Below are 23,661 nucleotides of genomic sequence, written 5' to 3'. Positions count from 1 at the left end.
GTATTACAAGAATTTCATTAACTACATTCGTTAAAGATCCACATTTTATAGAGAGGGGTAAAAGACACAAGGTTTGAATGTGCTACCTGCCATTTCATTACTCACATGGTGTTCTATTCCGTTGGCAACTTTTAATAGGTACCTTCTAAAAGATAATCACTTTGGTTTAATTTAATGAGCATTCTGAGTTATAAACCTGTTAGCAGTCTGAATGAAAACAGAGCCAGTGATTGGAAATACCACCGTAATTAAAACCTGCATAATTACATTTGCTTCTCCGGAAGTTTACAAACTGTTCTGTTTGAAATCATTGCATGAAATTACAGTGTGTTTGCACAATGTAGAATAGTAGAATAAAGGATTGTAAGACTTTATTACATGCCTCCTATCTGTGCTTTTTATTATTCAAACATTCCTTGTGTTTGTGCCAGTAAATATTAAAGGTACTGCAAAGCAAAGTGACAGTACCACATAAAATGCAACATGTTTACAAAGGTGGCCTCATGGGGAAAAAATCCAGAGCAGACAGAGCAAACGTACATTGGTCTATTGTGTCTGTGAACAAAAGCCTTACCTTTTTAAATTCAAATAACAAAAAGGTGAGCATCTTTTAACCCAAAACCAAATGATAGATATATTTTCAATTTCAATTTATTATTTTCTAGTGCAAGCTAAAGTATTTTAATTTTTTATTATTTTACTACAATTGTCTTGGATAAAAAACCTTTAGTTTTTTTGTTCTAAAGTTTTTGTCATCCAGCATCCCTGGTAGTTTAAATTTCAGCATAGTAGAATATATGGCTCTCGACAATGAGACCAGAGACTCATGTCCCCAGCACACAGAAAGTGCTGGGACTTAGGAGGATAAACCTGCTTTCACGCTACACTTGTTCTTTGTTGAAACTTTGGAAGTGGAAAACTCTGCGAGAGCTCCATTGTTTCATATGGGAGGCGTATCTCCTGGAGGTTTCGGGCAGTGCTGTCACAGGCATATTGCACACTGGATTCTGGTGATGACTTGTGCTCTTCTGGCAGGTCCACGGGAAAGGAGTTTGCTCTGAAGATCATAGACAAGGCCAAGTGCAGCGGGAAGGTAAGGGAGCGCTCCACCGGACAAACCGACGCCCCACGTGGCGATTATAGCGGTTAAAATCTGTTAAAACCAGGATTTTGCATGGGGTGGTATTTAAAAGATGTTCATTTCCTAGAATTAAATCAGTGTCCGCTCATGTTTTATTCATGAGTTTGTTCATTCAAATGATCATTATCCCAGGAGTAGCCGGGGTGTCGGTGCAGCATAATGAGGTCGTCACGAAGACGGCTGACCCCCGAAAGCAGCCATGATACGAGCGGTTCATTATCCCCCCGCCGTTTAAAAATCCAGAGTGATTAATCTCCATTCGCTCGGTGTGACCTTTAGTTAGATTAAACCACTCTGAGAATATTTGGTTTTTGAAAGGTCCTGTGTTTAACTCCTTTTTCACCGGAGAGAATATAGCAGCTTGTTACCGTCCACTGTGCTTTAACAAGCATCTCTTCATTACATATTTTACCTTTATTTAACCAATCAGGCCAGTGGAGAACCCTGGAGAATCCATGTTGGTAGGCAAATCAAGGGACTATGTAGCCAATCAGATGTAGAAGATGGCTCACCTAATGCCTGATGTAGACGACCAGTTTTTTTTTTGTGGGATCTTGACCAGGAAGGGCCGTAGCATCTTAAATAACCACTGTGAGTCAGGACCTCATAATAATATCTCATCAGAAGCAAGGCCCCTTCTATAGCACATTACCCTCACATGGCACCAGGACCTTGGGTTTCTATTTTTGGACAGAGGGAAGAGTGTCCCCTACTGGCCGGCCAATGAATAACTCTTCTTCAGAATCCTAAGTTTTTAAGTACTTTTCCCATTCAAATACTGTACTAACAAAACCTATGCCTGCTTAGCTTCAGAAGTTTGACAAAAAGTCAAAATTTGCATTGTGCAGAAAGCTTCTACCTCTCTTGTCTTATGGAAGAACACAGCAAGTCATACTCTATTAAAGGGAGGGTGTATATGTGTGTATGTGTGCTGGGGCAAACGTTGAGTCCACGCGTGATTGGTGGTGCTGATCGACAGTGCCTTCTGTGCGCAGGAGCACCTGATCGCAAACGAGGTGGCCGTCCTGCGCAGGGTCAAACACCCAAACATCATCATGCTGATCGAGGAGGTGGACACGCCCACTGAGCTCTATCTGGTCATGGAGCTGGTCAAGGTGAGGTTACTCATCTATTCAAACTGGGCTGCGTTTTACCAGGTCACCAGAATGGTAAAAATGAGCGTGCACACCCGTTCAAAAATCCTATCAATTCCAGAATTTTTAAAAATACGTCAGTATGATATCACATGTAATTAGCCGTTACCATTAGAAATGACATTGAACATTAGTTGTGAGAACGGAATGATTATAAAGAAACTCATTTTTCTTTTGCGTAGGGTGGGGACCTGTTTGATGCCATCACCTCCTCGACCAAGTACACCGAGCGGGACGCCAGTGCCATGGTGTTTAACTTGGCCGGTGCCCTCAAATACCTGCACCAAATGAGCATCGTCCATCGGGATATTAAACCCGAGAACCTGCTGGTGAGCGCGATTCCTGGCCAGGCCCTGCACTTTCACCACAGATCCTATAGGCTAAGCAGATCATTATCTCATGCGCTCCTTCACTTCCCTCCACTTGGTAAAGATGCTCTATATTGCAGCAGGCTACAGATAATCCACTCTTAAGATGGAAAAAGTGTTTTGATGCATGATGGAAGAATGAGAGAGTTCAGTGTTAAAAATACGATGCAGAGTTTGTCGTCGGCCTATGGAATACACGTCATCACCAGTTCAGTACTGCACCAGAGCGGGCAGCAGAGTGGAGCCCAAGCATGCGGAGAGTATTCTCAGCAATGACACACACACACACACACACACACACACACACACTCACATAATTCTGAGATATTACACAACGAGCAGCTGTAGAAAATGTCACTTTAAATAACAGGGATGGGAGGGGGAGGGGGTGATTTAACAGCAGAGTAGACACAGACGACACATGCACACAAGCTTTCGCTTTTTTTAGCTTTGCAAATCTGTGTGATAATGTATTCTCTCACAGCCGAGTGTTTGTTTCCCCAGTATAATCTGTCGGAGCAAGGAGACTGGCACCGCCTGGTCCAGGTGACCGGATATTGAGGGCTCATGCGGTATTGAAACAGAAGGACTGTGTGTGTGTGTGTGTGTGTGTGTGTGTGCTTGTATGCGTATCTGTGTGTGTGCATGTGTCTGTGTGCTTCTCACAGGTGTGTGAGTACCCTGACGGCACCAAGTCCCTGAAGCTGGGGGACTTTGGACTGGCCACCGTGGTGGAGGGCCCGCTGTACACTGTGTGCGGGACGCCCACCTACGTGGCCCCCGAGATCATCGCCGAAACAGGGTGAGGGGGGGCGTTGGTTGTGGGGTGTTAATCAAGAAACAACACCTGACAGAAGAAGGACTAAACCGTACTACCGTGTTTCTGCTGTGATTTGTGGACAATCTATTTAATATTCAATTTTTACACTGCATGACAGATAGACGTAAAGCTTGTGCAAAGCATAATACTTCTGCTAAAAGTATTTTATGTATTTTATAGCTGCAACATCTACATTATCTACTGTATATCAGCATCTACATCAATGTACTGAACTCTGTGACAAAAATATGGTATTTGTATCATAATCAACAACCGACAGTTATAAAATCATGTTTGTTTTTATTGCCAGTGAACATTGTATCATTAATAATATTAAAATGAATAGGCGTTGTGGGAAATAATAACAAAATACTTGTAATGAATACAGGGTAGATAAAGTGCTAACATGCTGCTTGTTATGACTGTGTGTTGAACTCACCTTGTTTGCTTTGGGCCTGTTCTTCTCTCTTGGTTTGTCCTGCTTGGCTCGGTCCGGCTCGGTTCGGTTCGGCTCGGCGGGGTCACAGATACGGGCTGAAAGTGGACATCTGGGCCGCTGGGGTCATCACCTACATCCTGCTCTGCGGCTTTCCTCCGTTCCGCAGGTCAGAATCGACGCCTCGCGTGTGAAATGGGGAGAGCTCCCATTTGCAATAGCACCAAACGTAATAAATAGCCATTTCTATGTAAGTCTGAAAAAGCAGTTTCCCCCCCGCCCCAATTTAGTCCCATTTGTCTTATTTAATCTTCCCCAAATTATCTCAGTTGAGCTTCCTATTACTGTACTCCAAAGCTCTGGGGATAATCTGGCAGAGAACTTTCTATTAATTCAGCATCCGAAGCCTGGTAATTTGCTCTTTGCTCTTACATCTGCAGTGATGCAAAATGAAATGGTTAACCTCTGCATTTTGGAAATTTTAAGATGTAAAATTTTTTAAATTATTTTTGGTCAAGAGTACAAGCACACGTTGTACACTCTCTTTTATCTTCATCGGCACAAGCGGTACTGGCCATAATCTCCACACCCTAATCCCCCTCTGCCGCTGTGCCTAGGTTCATGCCAGGTCCTTTGGCCTCTTTCTATTTCTGGGAAAGGGAATTGGGTGATTAATAAGCCCCTCTAAATGTGCTGCTTTTGCATTTCCAAACCTCAATCAGAGAACCAGGCCAGCTGCGGTGGCATTAGAGGGGGCCAGAGGCAGGGCATTAAGCAAACATTTTTTTCAAGGGAGCACATGTGCTCCTAAATTTAAAATTTTTACGAGCACACTAATGCATCTCAATTAGTAGATGTGCTCCTAAATAACTACCAGTTAGCAGACATCAATTTTCAGGAGCAAATGCTGTTACTGTAAAAACCCTGAGAGGTCAGCTTCTCGGAACAACCTTTTCATTAGTGCATCTTTCTAACCTGCATTTTCCAGAGTCATTTGCGAACCATTTGGGAGATGGTTCTCAGTCGCCTCTGTGCAAACCTAGCCGACAGCGTTTATAATGATGTTCTGCATTGCTCAATTCTCACGCAGTATCCAGGAAAAAAACCTCAGATGCTGGAGGACTTTGAATTACAGGGTCATTAACTGTCTTGAATAAAGTGAAGTAAGATGATTTCATCAAGGAGATATGTGGATCAGCATACCATTGATATGCATGGTCTACACCAGTCGTCTCAAACTCCAGTCCTGGAGGGCCGCATGTCTCTGCTGGTTTTTGTGATTTCCTTTCGATCAGCAGCCAATTTAGGCCTTGGAAACAGGATATGCAGAGTCTTTAGACAATCAATCACTTAAATTAAGCGCTTATGTGCAGGAACACATAAAAAACTTGGCAGACACAGTGGCTCCCCAGGATTTGAGTTTGGGATTGTTGGTCTACAGTATCAGTTACTCTCCACCAATATCTTTCTGCTCCTCATCTGCTGTTTAAAGTTGACCATAAATTAAAGGCACTGCAGCTTCACAACATGCCTGAGTAGGGATGGGTGTACATAAATGTGTGTGCTTGTGTATGTGTGTGTGGTTTATAAACACTATGGAAACACTGCCTGCGTTTTACAGTGTGTATCTGTTTGGCTGAGCGTGTTTGTTAGTCAGTTTCTCACACACACACACACACACACACACACACACTGACCGTCTTGTCTGTGACCGCACAGTGAGAAGAACGTTCAGGAGGATCTGTTCGACCAGATCCTGGTGGGACGGCTGGACTTTCCCGCCCCCTACTGGGACAACATCACAGACTCCGCCAAAGTGAGTGCAGAGCGGGACCCAATCACACACAGAGCGGGACCCAATCACACGCAGAGCGGGACCCAATCTCGTGCAGAGCGGGATCCAATCACACGCAGAGCGGGACCCAATCGCTCACCGAGCGGGACCCAATCTCGTGCAGAGCGGGATCCAATCACACGCAGAGGGGACCCAATCACACGCAGAGCGGGACCCAATCTCGTGCAGAGCGGGATCCAATCACACGCCGCCCGTCTCCGCCAGTCTGCAGCAGGGTCAGATTGTAGCAAGCAGATCAACGAGTCAACTCCCTTGGCCAAGCTCTAAATGAGATTTTTAAAAAGGAGTATTTCTGAGGTGATCAACCAACCCTCCCTCCCTCCTTTCTCTTACCCAAGCAGTGTCTGCCAAATTTGGCCAAGAGACTCTCTTGTCCAGGCAAATGACGTCATGTGATTATTTTCTGCATATGAATTTTTTTGGCCGGTCAGTAGGCTGTGCACTATTTTCAGCCAGCACCCTGAGAACGTCAGACACAGCAGAGTCACCCTTCTGTGACGCAGCTGCGTGCCGCAAGGTCGTACTCTCCGCTGAACACCTTCCTCTGCAGACCGTGAAATCGCGCTTCTTGGCAGGCGTGTGAGGTGTGAGTCAAATGCCCTTGCTCTCGGTGGGTCACGTGTGCTGTTTCGCAGGAGCTGATTGGCCGGATGCTGCAGGTGAACGTGGAGGCTCGCTACACAGCAGAGGATGTCCTCTCTCACCCCTGGGTCACTGTAAGCACAGATCTCTCCTATGCCACCTTAGATGATGGCTCAAACTCATTCAGCATCAATGACTGTAATGGTAAAGATAAATAAGTGAACTACAAATGGCTGGTAATTATCTGGGCTAAGTATGTAAGTCTGTCCTGCATGGAGGCCGCACTCTCTGGAGTCTTTAAGAAGAGTAGGTGTGTGTGTATATGTGTGTGTGTTTATGCGTGAGTTTGCGTGTGCATGTGTGTGCGCGCGTGCATACGTTTATGAATACGAGGTTGCTAGTGTGTCCGTTTCCCTTTGCAGGATGATGCTGAGATGGAGAATATTCTGAAGGTTGAGATGACAGGTAAACTGAAGCAGCACTTTAACTCCACACCAAAGCAGAATAACGCCTCGGCAGGAGTGTGCGTCCTCATGGTGAGAACTGAGACTGGTCTGGCTAACAGCTAGCACCCCACATCTTCTCACAAGCACACTCTTTCACTACAATTCATCACTAGCATCTCACAATTAGAGCTATGATACTACTGCTATCATCCTATTGCTAACATCTCACTATAAACATCTTGTATCCAACAGCGTCTCAAACACTCTTTCTCCAAAATTCATCGCTTACACCTCATAAGAACCTCACCTGTTTCATTAACAGCTCGCATCACACAGCTTCTCACAAACACACTCTCTCTACAATTCATCGCTAATACTTCACACGACCTTATCTCTTTTGTTAAGAGATAGCATCCCATAGCTTTTCACAAACACACTCTTTCTCTAAAATAAATCACTAACACCTCACAAGAACCCCATGTTCCATTAACAGCTTATGGGCCTAGCATCTTACAAACATCATCTTTCATACTAAAAGCAAATTGCCTGCTGCCATACAATACAACTACAAACATATCTCACAAACTTTGTCCACCTGATATACAGTCAATTACAGTTACAGAGATTTTCTGTACATCTTGGCCAGGTTTTGTAGCCTGTAATTCAGTGGAGATCTGCTGCATGTCTATATTACTCGATCTTAACGCATAATTAAAACTGAGATTAAGCAGAGATTAATTAGATAGAGAGGGGCCAATCACAATGAATGTGAAGAAGACCACCAAATCAGCACATTAACTGAGCAGATTAGACCAAGGCTATGCTGACACTGCAGGAAATTATGGCATCTAAAACCCTTTCCCTGAAAAAAAATAACCTTGTGCAGTAACATCTATCTGGGATGCTGTCTACCTTATGTTACTCAAACACAAGGTCTTTACAGAACAATGTCAATCCATCACAGAATAAAGGGACAAACATTTATATTTGATGGAAGATGGCAAGAATGTTCTGTCATGGTCACAGGCAGGAAGACATGGGCATTGCAATGTGAGGACAACCAATACCAAATACTTTGTCAATGTTATAGTCTTTGCTTTAGAAAATGAAAATAGTTCATTTAAAGCATCGGTTTGTCATTATATCATAGTTTATCATAATAATGGAAAACCTTTCATAATAGCTCATTACACTGTCAACGGTATTAATTTCTTGCCAAGTCTTATTTTAATAAGCCAAAATTCATCAGCTGAATAATCATATTTTGTTTCCAGTAAACATTTATGTATTATTGCCACATAGTACTGAGCAAAAAAGCTACATATTTCATTAGGCTTGAGAACTACAACATACAGTATATATATCATGCAATTGCATTCAGTTAGTAATTCCTTGGTAATTAAATAATTTGGGGGCTACAATGGGATGCTGAGCAGGGGATTTCTTGAAGAGATTTAGCACCACCTTGCTGCTGGAGTACTGAATTACAGGCTGTAAAATGTTGCTCTGAACAAGGCTTCCGGATCAATATGCAATATTTTCTGAGTGCTATGGCCAGCTCAAGCTATCCACACACAATTTTATTGAAGTGCTCCTACTATCCAAGATTCTCTAAGTTAGCATGAAACATAGAACGGAACCACCCGTTGGTTTTCATAGGACTTATGGATTTATGAAATAAGAGATTAGACGTGTGACCATTTAGGAGTTTACATCCAGAAATCCACACGCACACACACACACTCACAAAGACACACACACTTTTCTTGCAGCATTTTCCACAGTTCACTGTGTGTTTCCAATCGGTTTCCAGGGTTTTGTCTGATCAGACATGTCATTGGTTTGTGATCCTCAGTGACTGAGATGCAGGCGACAGTGTGTAAAGTGCATTAGAGGGTCCCTCTGCTACAGTGTGGGGTGGACAGAACCTGGTGACTGTTACTGTGTAGAGCCCATGCACAGTTGGCATGGCAACTACAGATCTCTCTTTCTTTTCCTGTCTCCCTTTTTCTGCATGGGAGGGGGAGGGGGAGGGGGAGGGGGGGGGGGCTGGGGGATGGAGAGCTCATTGTTGTCAATTTTGTTTGACAGTCTGAAGTGTAGAGGGAGAAACGCAGCTTTCTTGCACACCCCACCTCTCTCCTGTCCCCACCCCCACCTACCCCCCCAACCATCCTGGGACTGCAAGAAAAGGCCTGGAGCTGAACCCTGGGTAGACCACGCCCTTTTCCTCCCGCCTGTTCCCAATAACAGCTTTGATGCCTGGCTGACCACAGGCTCTAACTCTCCAGTAATCTCCTCTCTGTATAGGTCACCCCTCTGACATCATATCTGCCCCAGAACACACTGTGGCTCCCTCCAACAGGGCTGTTTAATCCCACCCAGCAGGACCTCTCTCTCCCTCTCCTCTCTCTCCCTCTGTCTCTCTCGCTCTCTCTCTCTCAAGCTGCCTATCGCAATACCGCCTTTATCCTCAGTTAACCGGTTTGCCTCATGTCTTGCTTTCTGCTGAATTGGTTTATTTATTTTGGGCTGTTTGGTCTCATTTTCAGCTGGCTGGGCAGTTAATGTGTGTGCATGTGTGGCTGCAGAAACGCCTCTCCCTCTGCATCTCCTCACTGTGTCAAGCCATGCAGACTCACACCGGTGCTGGAAACAAATGTCCAGCGAAACGAGTTCCTGCTGTGTACGCAGTGTCCATGTTCTGACTAGAGCTGCTGTTCCTAATCTGTAGATTTTTAATTTTTTTTATCATTAATTTGCTTCCCAGATGTCTTAACACAATGAATGAAAGCCATCACATGGGAATTCCAGTGATTGAAGTGGATATTATAAAATCCCACGGTTACAGCAGTTTAGAGTTTTAAGAATATATTGATAGTATAGTTATTTCATTTATAATTAGACTGTATTATATTTAACAATGTTCAGGAAATGAGCCACTTGAAAGTCTTGAAAGTTATATCTTGAGAGGAAATGATTATTTAAAACAGCTTTGCAGTGTGCTATGGGAAATGTTTCCAGAAACCATTAACTGAATTACACGCACACACATAATATACCCTTTTTCGACTACATGCAGATTGCTTGTGGTTGGTAGTCCATGATGGATTTTCATTGACTGTTCTATCTATCACTGACTGGAAACAACTGAAAAGAAAAAAATAGAACTGTGGCAACCTCTAGTGGCCGTTACAGGAGTTACATTATATTCATGTTCGATGGATGATTCCACATTAGTTTCTCCTGCATTCATGTAAAATAGCTTTAAACTAAATCAAAGCAATACTCTAGAATAGAGAATGTAATAATATATTGTTTATATTTAATTCTGCACTGTAATTTAAAAGATATAAAAGACATTTTAAAATGCACCATGGGTTGTTCTGTGAGACATACAACCTACTGGAAAGTTACTGGAAGTACCAAGGTATTATTCACCCTTAAGAGTCATGGTCTTGTTTTGTGTTGAATTCCGTATATTCAGCTAACACTTTCCCAGGAATCCATTTTCAAAGGCCCATCCACTTTTGCACATAACATTAACAAGCCAGTAATTTCATCCTCCACACAGACAAAAGCATAGTAAGTGAAAGAAAAATTTACAGATTTTTTAATTGACTAAATTATTCGCCAGATAATTAGTCAGAGCAGAGATGGGCTCTTGGCATCCTTTAAATGTTCTGCGTGTGCTGCTGTACATGTGACCTGATTGTGTTCTGCTTTGAGTAAGACGAGTCTCTGTCCCTCTGCTCTGCTCTCACCAATGCCTGGACTGCTACCCCCGGCTAGCGCCAGGGCAATGGTATGTACTAACACCCACCGCTGTGCTTCTGCTGTGCTTCGGTTTAACAACGAACACGGGGAAAATGAGGAAACACGGCCTACGCCTCACATTTTCAGGCTTATACACCTTATACTACATCTACAGGAATCGCCAGTCCAAATGATGACGATGACCAGGAACAAACACTTTCTTGTTTAAAGAAAGTCTTTTAATTTCCTGAAAAAAATAATAAATCCAGAAAATTCTTCCAGAAAGTCCAGCAGCCTTGACTGTTCCTCATTTTCCCTCCAATACGGCATGATACTCAGCTATGACAGTATGATTTGCTCGCTTCCTGTTTTGGGTCAGTCCACTGTGGAGATAAACAATAATGCCACAGTACTACCGTTCTCCATTGTGTTGGTGTTTGCATTCATCAGCTGTCATGTTTTAGTGTGGTACTGTACGGAAAATCTTGCGCCAACACCACATCACCATTTCCATAACTTCACCATTCTAGATGTCCTGCTGGTATATCGAGAGGAAGCTGACAGATATTTCTGCCCTTACACATTTCAGACAGGCAGGAACTGGGGCACCATTGTCTCTGCTGTAGATTGACCCCCCAACTCCTCTCCCCCAGCCTCTCCCTCTCATGTGGTAAATCGCCATGGCGACGGCGTGACTGACAGGTGTGTGCCCTTTGCCCAGAACACAGCTCTAGATAAGGAGAACCACGCCCTGCTGGCCAGACGCTGCCGGGAAGCCCGCGCCGAGAGGGGCAGCAGGATGGCCCAGTCACCGCCCCCGAAGGACCCCGAGCCTCCTGGCCCCGCCCCTGTCCCCGTCCCCGCCCTCGCCGATGGCCGTCCCGCCTCTCCCCCATCGACCGCCCCTTCCGTCGCCCCGGGCAACGCGCCGTGTGAGGAGGGAGGGGCCAGCCAGCCCTGAGATTTGGGGAGGGTGGGGTTGGGGGCAGCGTGGCGTCCGGTCCCCAGGCCTGCTAACTGCATGTAGGGGCGGAGCTCTGCCCCTCTGGCTCTGCCACGCCCGTCACCAGCAGCCTTGGCATGGCCCTTTTATGCCGTCCCCTGTCTTCATTCATCCCAGCAGTAGGGGGCAGTGTTCTTATTCAAGTTGAGTTTACTGTTCAGATGTGTATGCAGTATATACTCCTGAGCTCCAGAGAGGACTGAGTAAGACTTGAGAGTTGTATCATTTTTGGTGATTGTTCTTTTTTTTCATTTATATATAATTCTGTGTATCCCCTCCTAGACATTGTGGTTGCTCGGAACAAACACAAATACACACACACACACACACACACACAGAACATGAATAAATGTGTACACGTATTTATACTGCGCGACTAAAGGTACAATTCTGTAGGTGCAAATAGTTGAGAGATTATTTTTTACCAGGGGGCACGCTCGCAATGAAAACCCCTGAAGGTCCTGGTCAACAATTTTATTTGACCAGCGCAAAGATGATATAATGCAGTTTGCCTTCAGTTGGTATGGGAAGATGAGTGTGATCCATTCTGAGGACATTTGTCACTTTTTGACAGCAACATTACCTCAGCCTTTTCAAGACCACTGGAAATGTGTGAACACCTCATTGAGAGTAGGTTACACAGAAGGACTTCAATTCCGAAAATAATCAGTGTATTTGTGCAAGAAGCATTTTGTTTTTTGTGACTGTATTTTTATTTCTTTTTTTTCCATTGACAATGCTGAGAAAACAGGCTTCTTGGTTTCAACAGTGGCTCAATGCACAGCCATCTTGAATGGACAACAGCTTAATACTGCATTTGCCTTTTAAAGTTAGACTGAACCACAGATAAAAGACAAGCCAAGCTTCCCAAGCTCACTGCTACTGTGTTTTTGTTCATACTGTAGGCAAGGTAGTCAGACTCATAATCACCCGTCAGTGTAATTTCATCCTAGTGGTCAACAGGTTAACAGAGGGGTGCAAAGAGTTGGCCAAATTCAGTGTTTGCAAAGTTGACATTTTTGGAAAGCATCGCGGTTCCTGCAGTGACATAATCATATCGAGTTTATATGTGTTTGGGACAAAATGTACTGTGTCTCCCGTTGGTTTAAATGTACTGTTTATTTTGTATAGTAACAATAAATTGGAACTGAAATCAATGCAATAAAACCCTGTCCCTGAGTTTGCCTCCCCCTGTCTTTACTGTGTAGAACCACAGATAATCTACATACTGACCAAATATTCAGCTTTTTAGGCTATAATCATTTACAGTTCCATCTCTGCATTGAAAACTCTCATTATTGGGTTCATATTAATATTGAAGACAGTTATGGTTAAAATAAAGCATCCATAACTACGATTGAAATGCTGATAGCACTGGAAACTCCTGTTACAAACCAGAACCTCCTGTAAAAGGAAGTACGGAAGACAGAATGAACTAGAAGGAGCAGAGCATCTGGTCAGAATATAGAAAATCTATGGTATATCCATGTGTCCCAGTGACCGCATAACGAAATTCAGTATTGATAATATACGAATCATTAGGGTTTTTTTTTTTTTGCAGTACCCACTCATTTCAGCCTTCAGACAATGGCTGGGTCTCTAATAAGGGGCAGAATTAGGCCTCAGGGCAGTTTGTCCTTAATTTTAAACAGATTTAGTTTTTCCTAACATGAAGAATTTCTTGAAAACTCGACTTGTCGTTGAAGACCTCGAATTCCATGTTTTAAGGTCATGAATACAAAACACAACTGCTCTTTCCAGTCACAGTTTCTATTGCATTTGTTTTTATTGTTCAAAATCACCACTCACAAAAAAAAATGAAAAAAAATCATGACGTCTCATTCCAAAATCAGTTACCAAAATATTTTATGATAGATAGATAAAAACACAGTATTTTTGAGGGGTGTTCAACAGGGCAGAGTAGTACAAGGCAGTTTGTGCTCTTATTGAACAGGGCATCAGAAGCACTAACAGGTAGGCTATGCTAGGTGTATCTTATTGAACAGGTTATCAGAAGCGCTAACAGGTAGGCTAGGCTAGATGTGTCTTATTGAACAGGCCATCAGAAGCAAAAAGCGGTTAGCTACGCTAGGTGTGTTTTATTGAATAGGCCATCAGAAGCGCTAACAGGTAGGCTACGCTAGGTGTGTTTTATTGAATAGGCCATCAGAAGCGCTAACAGCTAGGCTACGCTTGGTGGGAAAAGGGTCTGTGGTGCTATGCAGCGCTCTGCCTGTTGATCATGAATTGAAATAACCCAATGGAATGTCTTTAGTCAACGATGAGAAAGCAAGGCTTTGCGGACCAATCAAAACGCTCCGCCCCCTGTGGCAAACGCTCTCATTGGTTCATCTCAACCGTTGGTTTGAGCAGTCGTCTGCGGCGAGACTCTCGTTGCTCATCGCTCGCTCTGTTTGACGTGCAGCGGCGAATCCCTTCTTCAGAACGCGACGCGGCACTGTAGCGGCTTTAGTGCACGGACCTCACTTCCTGCTTCTGATCGCCCGAGGCAGAAGACAGAAGACAGCGGCCTCCTGCTGTACAGGCTGCGCTAAGAGCCGGTACCAGGGACGCTTTCCCCTGAACCGTCACCGCGGGTCACACGCCAGATTCACATTTACACGCTGAAACAGTGGGAGGCGGGCACAGGAAATGACAACGAAATGTGACTCAAAAAGACCGCGCCGCTTCCTTTCAGGTTAACAAACGAGCGCGGTGCATGGATAAATCTCCGACGTGGTTAGACCCGCGCACGCACACCGTACGAAACGCACCTCAGCCACAGTGTACGCAGAGTCTACGCACTCTCGCGCACGTGGCGATATTTGACTACCTTCAACAACAAAAAATCGATTCAAAACCGGCTCTTCAGAAACTTCATGATTATCATCTGAGGAGCATATCAAGAATAGAAATGCAAGATATATATATAATTTATATATATAAAAATACAAAAGGGAACCTTGAGGTCAAAGCAAAATTGATATGCAAAATAGAGCAAGTCCCTTGTCAATCACCATAGTTTTCCACATTCAGCCAGACGGCGTGCAAAACCTATTTGACTGAGTGCAGCTCTTTCTCTGGTGCTTTCAGTAGTATACACAGCAGGAGAGAACTCATGAAAAAAGTTCACCGATTAAACACATTTTTCCTTGATATCACGTTATTAAAACCACTTCCCCTCAAAGTACACAAATACCGTAGAAGCATATATATTTTTAAGACAACAGATGCAAATATAATCAGCTAATTGACCCCTCAAACCCTCATTAGCCTTGCAGCTCGTAGCTGAAAATAGAACGTTCACAGCTAAAAATAGACCTTTTGTCATTTTGCACCACCCACCCCACATACTACATTAACCGAGCCCCTACAACATCTGACATTTATATGAAATTCTGTAAGATCTACAAAATATAGCAATGAGCGTTTTAAAAATAGTTTGCTTCTTTTGATATTATTTAAGTTACATTCAGGTTTCAGCAGGTGTGATGTAGTAGTGCCCCCGCAGGCGAATGGCAGGATTGCGGCCGAGGCCTCAGTATCGCGTCTGGTACTCGTGGTGCCACCTGTTGAAGTCGTTGTAGAACAGCACTATGCTCCCAGACGCCATGCCAGTGATTATACACCTGAGAGAGGGAAGGGGAGGGAGGGAGGGGCAGGGGGGGCAGAGAGAGAAAGAAAGAGAGGGGGAGAAGGGGGGAGAGAGAGAGAGAGAATTTAAATTATTTTTGAGAGATTTATGTTTTAATTCAGTGTGAGTGCATGTGTCAGTACAGTTGCCATGATTCCCAATTACATTTAGAAAATCAAAAGCAAACAAAAATTAATTTCCAGCAGCGTTTGGAATTATACACAAGTACTAATAGAAATTAATTCCAGTTGTATTTCTTCATTAGCAAATCTACACTCAGTTGGCAACAATTTGTGAGATAGCAAACAACTTTAATTCCAAAAAAGAAAAGTAATGGTAAACATGGTAAAACACAATGGAACTCTAAAGTATAGAATGTGAAGCTGTCATTCCTGCAGCAGAGCTTACCTTTGGTCATGTGACATAGCCATAGAGCGGATCCCTGCATCGCAGCCAGGGTAGGTGAAGAGCTGTTTGAGGTCATGGACCTGCCATACGGTCAGCACCCCTCCATCTCCCCCCGTGAGCAGGTACTGCCCATCCCGGCTCAAGAGCATGGTCTGCGGGCACAAACATCAGCGCTAATACCGCTAACACCAACTCTACAACTCTACATTCTACACAGACATCAGCGCTAATGCTAACTCTACAACACCTCCACATTCTCCACAAACATCAGCGCTAATACCGCTAACACCAACTCTAAAACTCTACATTCTACACAAACATCAGCACTAACACTGCTAACACCAACTCAACATTCTACACAAATATCAGCGCTAACACTGCTAACACCAAATCTACAACACTGACACTTCAGCTCCGACAGTGCAAATACTAAAACTACACATATTTACAAAAAAGAAGTTTCTTCTGGTCTTGCCTAGGTAACTAATATAGAATATTAATACAGTTAACAAAAGCCAATGGGATAATACAATACACATAACTAATAGAACTATACACTTGCATATGATACATAATTCAGGAGTGCAGATAGTCACTGTATCACAAATACAGGGTCAGAAGAGATGCAAGGATTACGCCTGAAACAGTAGCACGCACGAGGGAGTAATCATCTGTTGTCAGAACATAACATTCTGTTGATACGAGAAGCTGGTACTTAAGACAACAAGGTCTTGGGCCTTTTGTTTAAAATATGACAGCAATCTGCTCCTTAATAGCACTGTACGCCTTTCTACCAACAGCCCCATGAAATCTGCATTAACCTATGACTCCAGCATTAAACACACCCCCTTCCATTTACCAGTGCCTTTCAGTTTGATAAACGTCTCCTGAGCAGTGGAGGGCATCCCTGCTCACCCTCTTCCCTCCCTCTTCCTCTCTCTCTCTCTCTCCACCACCCTCCCTCTCCACCATCTGTCACCATCTCTCTCCATCTCTCAACATCTCTCTCTCCATTGCTCACCATCTCTCTGTCACCCTCACCATCTCTCACTCTCATTCCCTCACTATCACTATCGCTCCCTCCCCATCTCCCTCTCTCTCACTGTTTCACCATCTCTCTTTCTCTCTCTTCACTCTTTACGACTTTACTCGGTTATTCTATATAGTTTTTTTAAGTGCAATCATAATGCAGTGTGTCCTCAGGGGCGAGAGTGATCCTGCTGCATTTTAATCATTACATCACTTACTGTCTTCCCTCGCCCTTTCATATCTCTCCCGCTTTCAGTACACTGTCAGTCAGTTGGTGACAGGAAGTGACATATCGTGCCGTGAAAGCCATACATTCCGCGTCTCTGTCCCGACCCTGCTATCGGAACGCAGAGTGGAAAAGCACACGTGGGTGTCTCGCTGGGCCCGGCAGGGTGTTGGAGACCCGGGCTGGAGGGACGGGGCCCGTAAAACTGCCGGCAGAAGCCCGCTGGCCTGACGAGAAGCACGGGCGCTCGGGGAAAAGCCAAGATGGCCGCCTCGGTTTGGGTTTCCGAGGGAGGGGTCTGGGACGGAGCAGCGGGACGCCAAACTGAAACCCAGCTTTTATTTCATCATCCTTCTCCTTCCTGTTACATCTGGCAGGGGTTACGACCCGAATATGTGGAGCTGTTCATCTGAGCGGTGACGCATACAGTACACACACACACACAGGCATGCACACACACACACACACCACACACACACACACACACACACACACACAGGCATGCACACACACAGAGGCACTCATGCACGCGCACACACACAAACCACACACACACACAAACCACACATATACACACATACACACACTTCCTGTCCACAGAGTCATTGATATGCAGACGCCTGCATGTGCACATCATAGCGTGCATCAACAAGCCCTGCCGGTGTAGAAGGGTAATACCTTCGATTATCTGCTCCACGGAGACACTGGAGACGCTACCCGACATGAACATCTAATGAACTGCAACTGTCTTTAACAGACTGCCTCAAAATGTCAGCCGTCAGAAGAAGGCAGGCCGATAATCGCTGGAGCAGATGCTGGACGCCAGTGATAGGCAGGGGAGGGCAGTGAGGTGTAAATCTGCACGGCCTTCAATAGAGACAGGTACAGTGCGTGTCTGGAGTGGACACAGCGCAGAAGGCTAATGGTTACAAAGCGAGCACCACAGAAACGTCCGTCGAGGCTGAAATCTGTGGGCCGCAAGCGCACCAACCCAACATAACCCCGGCTCCCGCCTGGCTCTCACCTGGCCCTAGGGAAGGAGGTTTACAGTGAAACCTGAACCCCAGACTGGCCAGCCCTGGTCCAGCTCTCAGATGTGTTTTAACAGTGAAGGGAGAAGGGGGGAGGGTGGGCTGAGGTTCCAGTGCTCAGATGTGTTCTAGCTCTAGCAGTCAGGGGGAGGGGGAGGAGGGGGGGGGCAGGGGGTTTTCCAAAATAAATACAAAGCAGGTGTGAGGCTCTGATTGAGCTCTGCTCCGTTCCCAGGCCGGCCCGAAAACCCCGGAGCGTTCCCAGCCCCTCTCACCCCCCCACCCCTGCCTCCCAAGGCCTGATGACTGCAGGAGGAGCCCCTCACCCTCTATACCCCCCCGCCCCCCCCTCCTCCTCCACGACACCCGAGAAGGAAATCAAAGGGCCGGCGGGGGGACCCAGAGGAGCTCTGCTCTGACCCGGCCCTTCCTCTGTCCCGCGGAGCTGCGGTGTGCTTTCGGGGGGGGGGGGGGGGGGGGGGGCGCCTTTAATCACGGCCACTGATGAAGCCCGGTGGGGGGGGAGGGGTGAGAGTGGAGGAAGAGAGAGAGAGAGAGAGAGAGAGAGAGAGAGCGCTGGATCTGCCTGGGGTTGCAGTTGCAGGCAGGGGCTGTGTGACTTTGCGGCTGGACGCCATCAGAGCAGCGCTTGGGGGCCTGAGGCTGCTACAGGGTCTCCTCTGACACGACTGTCACACAGGGGCCATTAATAACACTGACACACACACACACTCACACACACACACGCATGATGCTGCTGCTTTCACACGCAAGCAGGGCTACGTCACGCTACCTGCACTTTCACACGCCATTAGGGCTACGTCAGGCTACCCGCGGCGTCTGTACGCTAACTCTACAGTATGCTCTGATATACTGGAAGCTCAAAGCCTGGTGTTGTGCATGTCATGACTGACATCACGTCACGTCACAATGATACACAGAGACAGCGCATATCTATAGAGAGATAGTTCAGGATAAGTTAAGTAATGCAAAAAACGTGAAAGATATTCTCTCCCTCTTACAGTACTTTACAATGACAGCACTTATGTGGACACGTGAAAATGAAAACAAATGGTAAAGGAAAACTGACTGTCACTGACTGTGCTCAGACAGGCATCATGGGTAATGGAGTTTTTCCAGTGGGTGATAAGGATCTCACCTTGACGTTCTCCTCCACCTCCATGTGTCCCAGCAGCTTCCCGTTGACGCTGAACACGCAGAAGTTGCCCTGGTGGTAGTAGATCACGCAGTGGCCCTCTGTGGACGACTGGATGAGCCGGGGCCTCAGGCAGCTCGCGGGGCCCTCAAGGGTCCTCAACAGGTCCCCATTCATGGAATGGATCAGGCAGGGCCCCTCTGCAAGTGAAAGGGGGGGCGCTCAGAGTCAGCAGTGGGACCTATCTGCATTTCCTAAATGTGGCCCTAAGCTTACATATTTAAAGTTCTAAAATATTTTGGTATAAAATACAATCATACAAATTAATCTTGATCAATTCCGTTGAGCACTAATTGGTATTAAACATGTTTAAGGAGCAACAATGACAGTGACAACCTGATTCATCATTTTAATTACTTGATTCTCTCACAAAACACAGCAGACAAACACAAAACTATTTAATCCTTCACTCTTCTGGGAAGGCTTCATACTTGATGTTCGCTGCAGGGATTTGCTTCCATTCAGCCAGAAGAGCATTAGCCCACCCCTGAAGGAGTGCAGCCACAATGACCACGCCCCTTACGGATCCCGCCCCTTACCCGGAGTGACTCCGCCCCTTACCCGGAGTGACCCCGCCCCTCCTCGGGCACTCACCCTTGGAGCCGCTGATGACCAGGCCCAGCTCAGCGCACACGGCGGCGCAGGTGATCTCGCAGTCATGGCCCGTCAGGATGGCTCTGGGAGTCACAAACTCTGCTGGAGACACCATTCACCCGGTGTTAAAGTCAGAGTCCACAAACAGCTATAAATATATCATTAGCCACCACCAGGGGGCAGAAGTGAAAATAAACACTGAGAAAGAAAATGTGGAAATATGTCAAGTACAGGCACTTGTGGCTAAAGTAGACTGCTCAAATTTACAACAGCACTGTTCCATGAGGAGAGGAGTAACATGGCAGGTTTCTTAACCTTAAAAGCACACTGCTAGCCCACTACACAGCACGTTTGGCTGTGTTCTCTTCTAGGTTCCAAAAGTATATGCAGTATATCAATAACTTTTATTCTCTATCAATAGTAATGTAGCATGGTCAACAACACCACAACCGTCCAACAGTCCTGGTGCCACGGTAACCAACACCATAGTCCACCCACAATCTGGGTGCCATGGTCACCAGAACCACAACCCTCCAACAGTCCTGGCGCCATTTCAAACATGCATTTTGAACACGGCCTACCTCCACGAGACGCCAGTGCCGTATTCGTACTGAAGAGGCACATCTAACATACTGAAGCGAACGCGAGAGACAGGGGACAGAGGGGAAGAGATTCATTACCTGCGGCCTGCGGGCTGACCGGCTGATGGAAAAACCACTCGCAGGCTGAAAGGTTTTTTTTGTGTGAGTGTGTGTGTGTAGTTAACGTGGGGATTATGATGAAACCATACAGAGTCTCGCAGGGCCAGAGGGAGCCGGGGTGCTGATAAGACTCCTGTTTTACAGGCAGTGCCTCTGACCCCCGTCCGCTTTGATCCGACGAGACGGCCGGACTTAAACAACTTTCTCAGACCCGGTAGCGAGTTCATTACAAGTTCATTATCTGCTTTAGAGGAGCGGGGGGAAGCACGCCAGAGGCCTACTTAAAGCCTGGGGGGAAGGGTGGAAGCCGAGAGGAAGAGACAGAGGGAGAAACTTCACTTTTAAAAGCTCTGTAACAGCAAAGGTAGGGGCGAAAGAGAGATGGGGAGGGAAAAGAGAAATTAGAGAGAAACGTAGGAGACCAATATGAGGAGAGAGAAATAGGGGAGGAATGCAAAAAAAAAAACCATTTCAATTAATCTCAGCATTCTACTTAAGAAAACTAGTTTCAAAACGAATTCCCTTGTGGTGTGGTCTTCAAACATCCCTACAAACTTCACTTCTCTTATCAACTCCGCTTGCAAAACCAGAACTGGAAAGGAGAAAAAGAGCCTCAACTCTTCAAACAAATGTCTAGAATCTCTGAAATATCGATCCATAAAATTCTCTTCTCTTGTACTTTTCAAACCAACGGTCTTGAGTGTAACCAACTAACCAAACATTTCCAACAGCTACACGAGGAGACGATAATGATGACAACACAATAGTTTCTTGCATGGGAGCAAAACAATGTTGTTCGAACCACTTACACTGACATATGGTGACCCGAAGATAGCCACTGCTAGGCACAAAATAATTCATTTAAATGTACATTTCGTTTGGATAATGGATAACCCTGCTAAAGCTATTTAACGCCGCAACTCCAACTCATGTTTTACAGCTCCGGGGATTAAAGCGCGGCGGACAGATTTCTACGGCAAGAGATCAGTCAAACTGATATATAGGCCTATCGTTTAACCTTTAGCCATCGGCAGCATTTGGCTCGCATTACGTCCGCGTCTGATTGCGATTGAACGCACGTGTATCCGTGGTAACGGAGGGTATCGCTTACCTGGAGGCCGAGTTCTGCGCTGTCGACGGCCTCACCTGCTAAGCTATTCCTCACCCCGCCGCTAATGCAGACGTTAGCCGGCGGCTTCTGATACGCATCAGCTCATCCATCTCCGCTGCGCTCCCGCGACAAGGGCTCTTTAAATACCGATAGCAGCGCGAAGCTGCTCGATGACAAACACGCAAACGGTGAGGAGGGTTTGCTTTCCTGTCAGAACCGAGCTGTTTCAAGTGATTTCTACAGAGGATGTGGCCAATATTTCAATAAGGGCTGTCAATATTTCCAACTCATTAGAAAAGACTCTTGCTTTCCTGTGCTGTTTTGACCCTGCCACACCGTAGTTCACTCTCAGCAGCTCAGTTTGAAGGAGTTAGGAAGGTGGGGGTGAAATGCAATGGCTACTGATAAGATAAAAGAAAAAAAAGGTTTAGAAAAGTGGTTTAACTGCAAGGCCATAGAATTATGGGATTCATATGAAAATAAATTTAAAAGAAATAAACTTCCAGAGATAAATGCTTGCATATAGCTGCAACCAAGTTGCATTAGGAATCAATTCTTGCAAAATGTCTTCTTTAAATGTTTGTAGGTTTCTTGTAATTTTTTGTTACTAGTGTGTTCTTTGTGAAAAAAAAATTACTAATATAAATGGTGAAAATTATAAAATAGTAAAGAAAATAATAAGTCATACATAAAAATAACATTATAAAAGCATAATGATAACAATAAAAAAATAATAACAATTTAAAAAAAAACAACAAAATACGACACTGTTTAGTTCTTATTTCAGTCACTAGATGGCAGCCTAGTCTGTGGAATCCCTCCTTACACTGAACCGATGAGAGACAGAGGGGGCCGCTTGAAAGCACTGTGTTCGTAAGAGGAAGAAAAAGGAAATCAGAGCTATGCTTGGGGACCCTGTGGAAAACCGACCCTCTTCCGGAACACGCCAATGTAAAGTTGCATTGCTTCGTGGACTGGCTGAGTAGACATCATTAGACCCATTCCACAAGCCAAGTTCCAACCCTCCTCTTTAATCACCGAAAGCAGCCAGATCGGAACGCGTGTGCCGAGATTCCGAGAGAGGGTGCATGTGTCTCCCATCATTTGGAGACATTTTAGTCCCATCCCATTTAGTCTCAGTGCGTCATTGACAGGGACAACTAAATACAGCACTAGTCACTCTTCTCCACTCATAGTCTATGTACTGTGTACTATATACAACACACTTCAGTTTACAGTCATAAGTTTAGTTGAATAACTGAGAGTGCCAGCTCACACTTACAAAACAAAACAATATTCCACATCAACAGAAGAAATACAATGTAAAAATACAAACTGAATAAAGTAATTGTGTAAACAATCCAATATATTTCCATCACCTCTTTAAAAGTTATTTTAAAGTTATTTGTCTTCAGGTCAACAGAGTAACATTGTCTCGGTGCACAGTCAGACACAAGTTCTAAAACCCTTTAGTCTACAATTATTTAATGCTTTTTAAAATATGCTTGTTAAGATTAGTGTTAAGGAAGTGTTAATATTAAACCTACGTACTAAATCAATAAATTAAACTATCCAATTTATTTTCGAGGTGACAATCTATAATTATTGGCCAAGCTCTTAAAAAGTAAGAGTGAATTTCAAGTATAAAAAGTTAATCACCCAAGGATTTTTACTTTCCTGCTTAATATATCTTAGAAAAAGAATATACACACAAAAAAGTAATAATGTAAAATCAAATACACCTTTTCCAAAATTTAAAAATACCCTGAAATGTAGTATTTATTTGAATCTGTTTAAATATATGAATACTGCCCATTTGTTGTGAAACTAGTGCAGAACTGAATTTTTTAAGGATTAAAAAAATGTTGAACATATAAAGCATTGGATAAAATGTATATGCCGATAACCAAATCATATCAAGCCATGTCAATGTATGACATCACCAACCTGAACGGCAGTTCCTATTTATAGAGTGCATAAAAAGTACAAATAAATAAAACCTCCGCGGTCTAAGCAGTTGGTCTAAATATTGGCAGAAAACTAAACGTAATGCAACTCCGTAGCAGAATTTGGGATGTTACTCAGGTGGCTGAAATGGACCCCCCTTTGTGAACAGTTTTAACCGCTAATATTTTGATGTCTATGCAAAA

At 44.7% G+C, this 23,661-nt stretch overlaps 2 protein-coding genes across 13 annotated transcripts in view; one reads left to right on the top strand and one right to left on the bottom strand.

Moving 5' to 3' along the window:
• The window catches only part of LOC118232274 (serine/threonine-protein kinase DCLK2-like), a 36,723-nt gene extending 23,983 nt beyond the window's left edge, over nucleotides 1-12,740 (top strand). For 2 of the 3 annotated variants that reach the window (XM_035427132.1, XM_035427133.1), the window contains exons 9-17: nucleotides 1,036-1,093; nucleotides 2,137-2,256; nucleotides 2,478-2,624; nucleotides 3,332-3,465; nucleotides 4,011-4,088; nucleotides 5,639-5,735; nucleotides 6,410-6,490; nucleotides 6,779-6,892; nucleotides 11,280-12,740. In XM_035427132.1, the coding sequence (XP_035283023.1) occupies nucleotides 1,036-1,093; nucleotides 2,137-2,256; nucleotides 2,478-2,624; nucleotides 3,332-3,465; nucleotides 4,011-4,088; nucleotides 5,639-5,735; nucleotides 6,410-6,490; nucleotides 6,779-6,892; nucleotides 11,280-11,519 (1,069 nt within the window). In that variant the 3' untranslated portion in view covers nucleotides 11,520-12,740. Of the gene's footprint in view, nucleotides 1-1,035; nucleotides 1,094-2,136; nucleotides 2,257-2,477; nucleotides 2,625-3,331; nucleotides 3,466-4,010; nucleotides 4,089-5,638; nucleotides 5,736-6,409; nucleotides 6,491-6,778; nucleotides 6,893-10,594; nucleotides 10,608-11,279 lie in introns of all 3 variants that reach the window. The other variant, XM_035427135.1, reaches the window with a different exon arrangement.
• Nucleotides 12,741-13,322: 582 nt separating this feature from the next.
• LOC118232272 (lipopolysaccharide-responsive and beige-like anchor protein) overlaps nucleotides 13,323-23,661 on the bottom strand; it is a 208,635-nt gene continuing 198,296 nt past the window's right edge. For all 10 annotated transcript variants that reach the window (XM_035427121.1, XM_035427123.1, XM_035427122.1 and 7 more), the window contains 4 exons: nucleotides 19,700-19,801; nucleotides 19,049-19,245; nucleotides 15,604-15,755; nucleotides 13,323-15,190 (listed from right to left, as the gene is read on the bottom strand). In XM_035427121.1, the coding sequence (XP_035283012.1) occupies nucleotides 15,100-15,190; nucleotides 15,604-15,755; nucleotides 19,049-19,245; nucleotides 19,700-19,801 (542 nt within the window). In that variant the 3' untranslated portion in view covers nucleotides 13,323-15,099. The remainder of the gene's footprint in view (nucleotides 15,191-15,603; nucleotides 15,756-19,048; nucleotides 19,246-19,699; nucleotides 19,802-23,661) is intronic.

Source organism: Anguilla anguilla, chromosome 7 (genome assembly GCF_013347855.1).
Source record: "Anguilla anguilla isolate fAngAng1 chromosome 7, fAngAng1.pri, whole genome shotgun sequence".
In the NCBI taxonomy this organism is placed as follows: domain Eukaryota; kingdom Metazoa; phylum Chordata; class Actinopteri; order Anguilliformes; family Anguillidae; genus Anguilla; species Anguilla anguilla.
The sequence above is the reverse complement of the archived record's forward strand: the minus strand, read 5'-3'. Positions and strand labels throughout refer to the sequence as shown.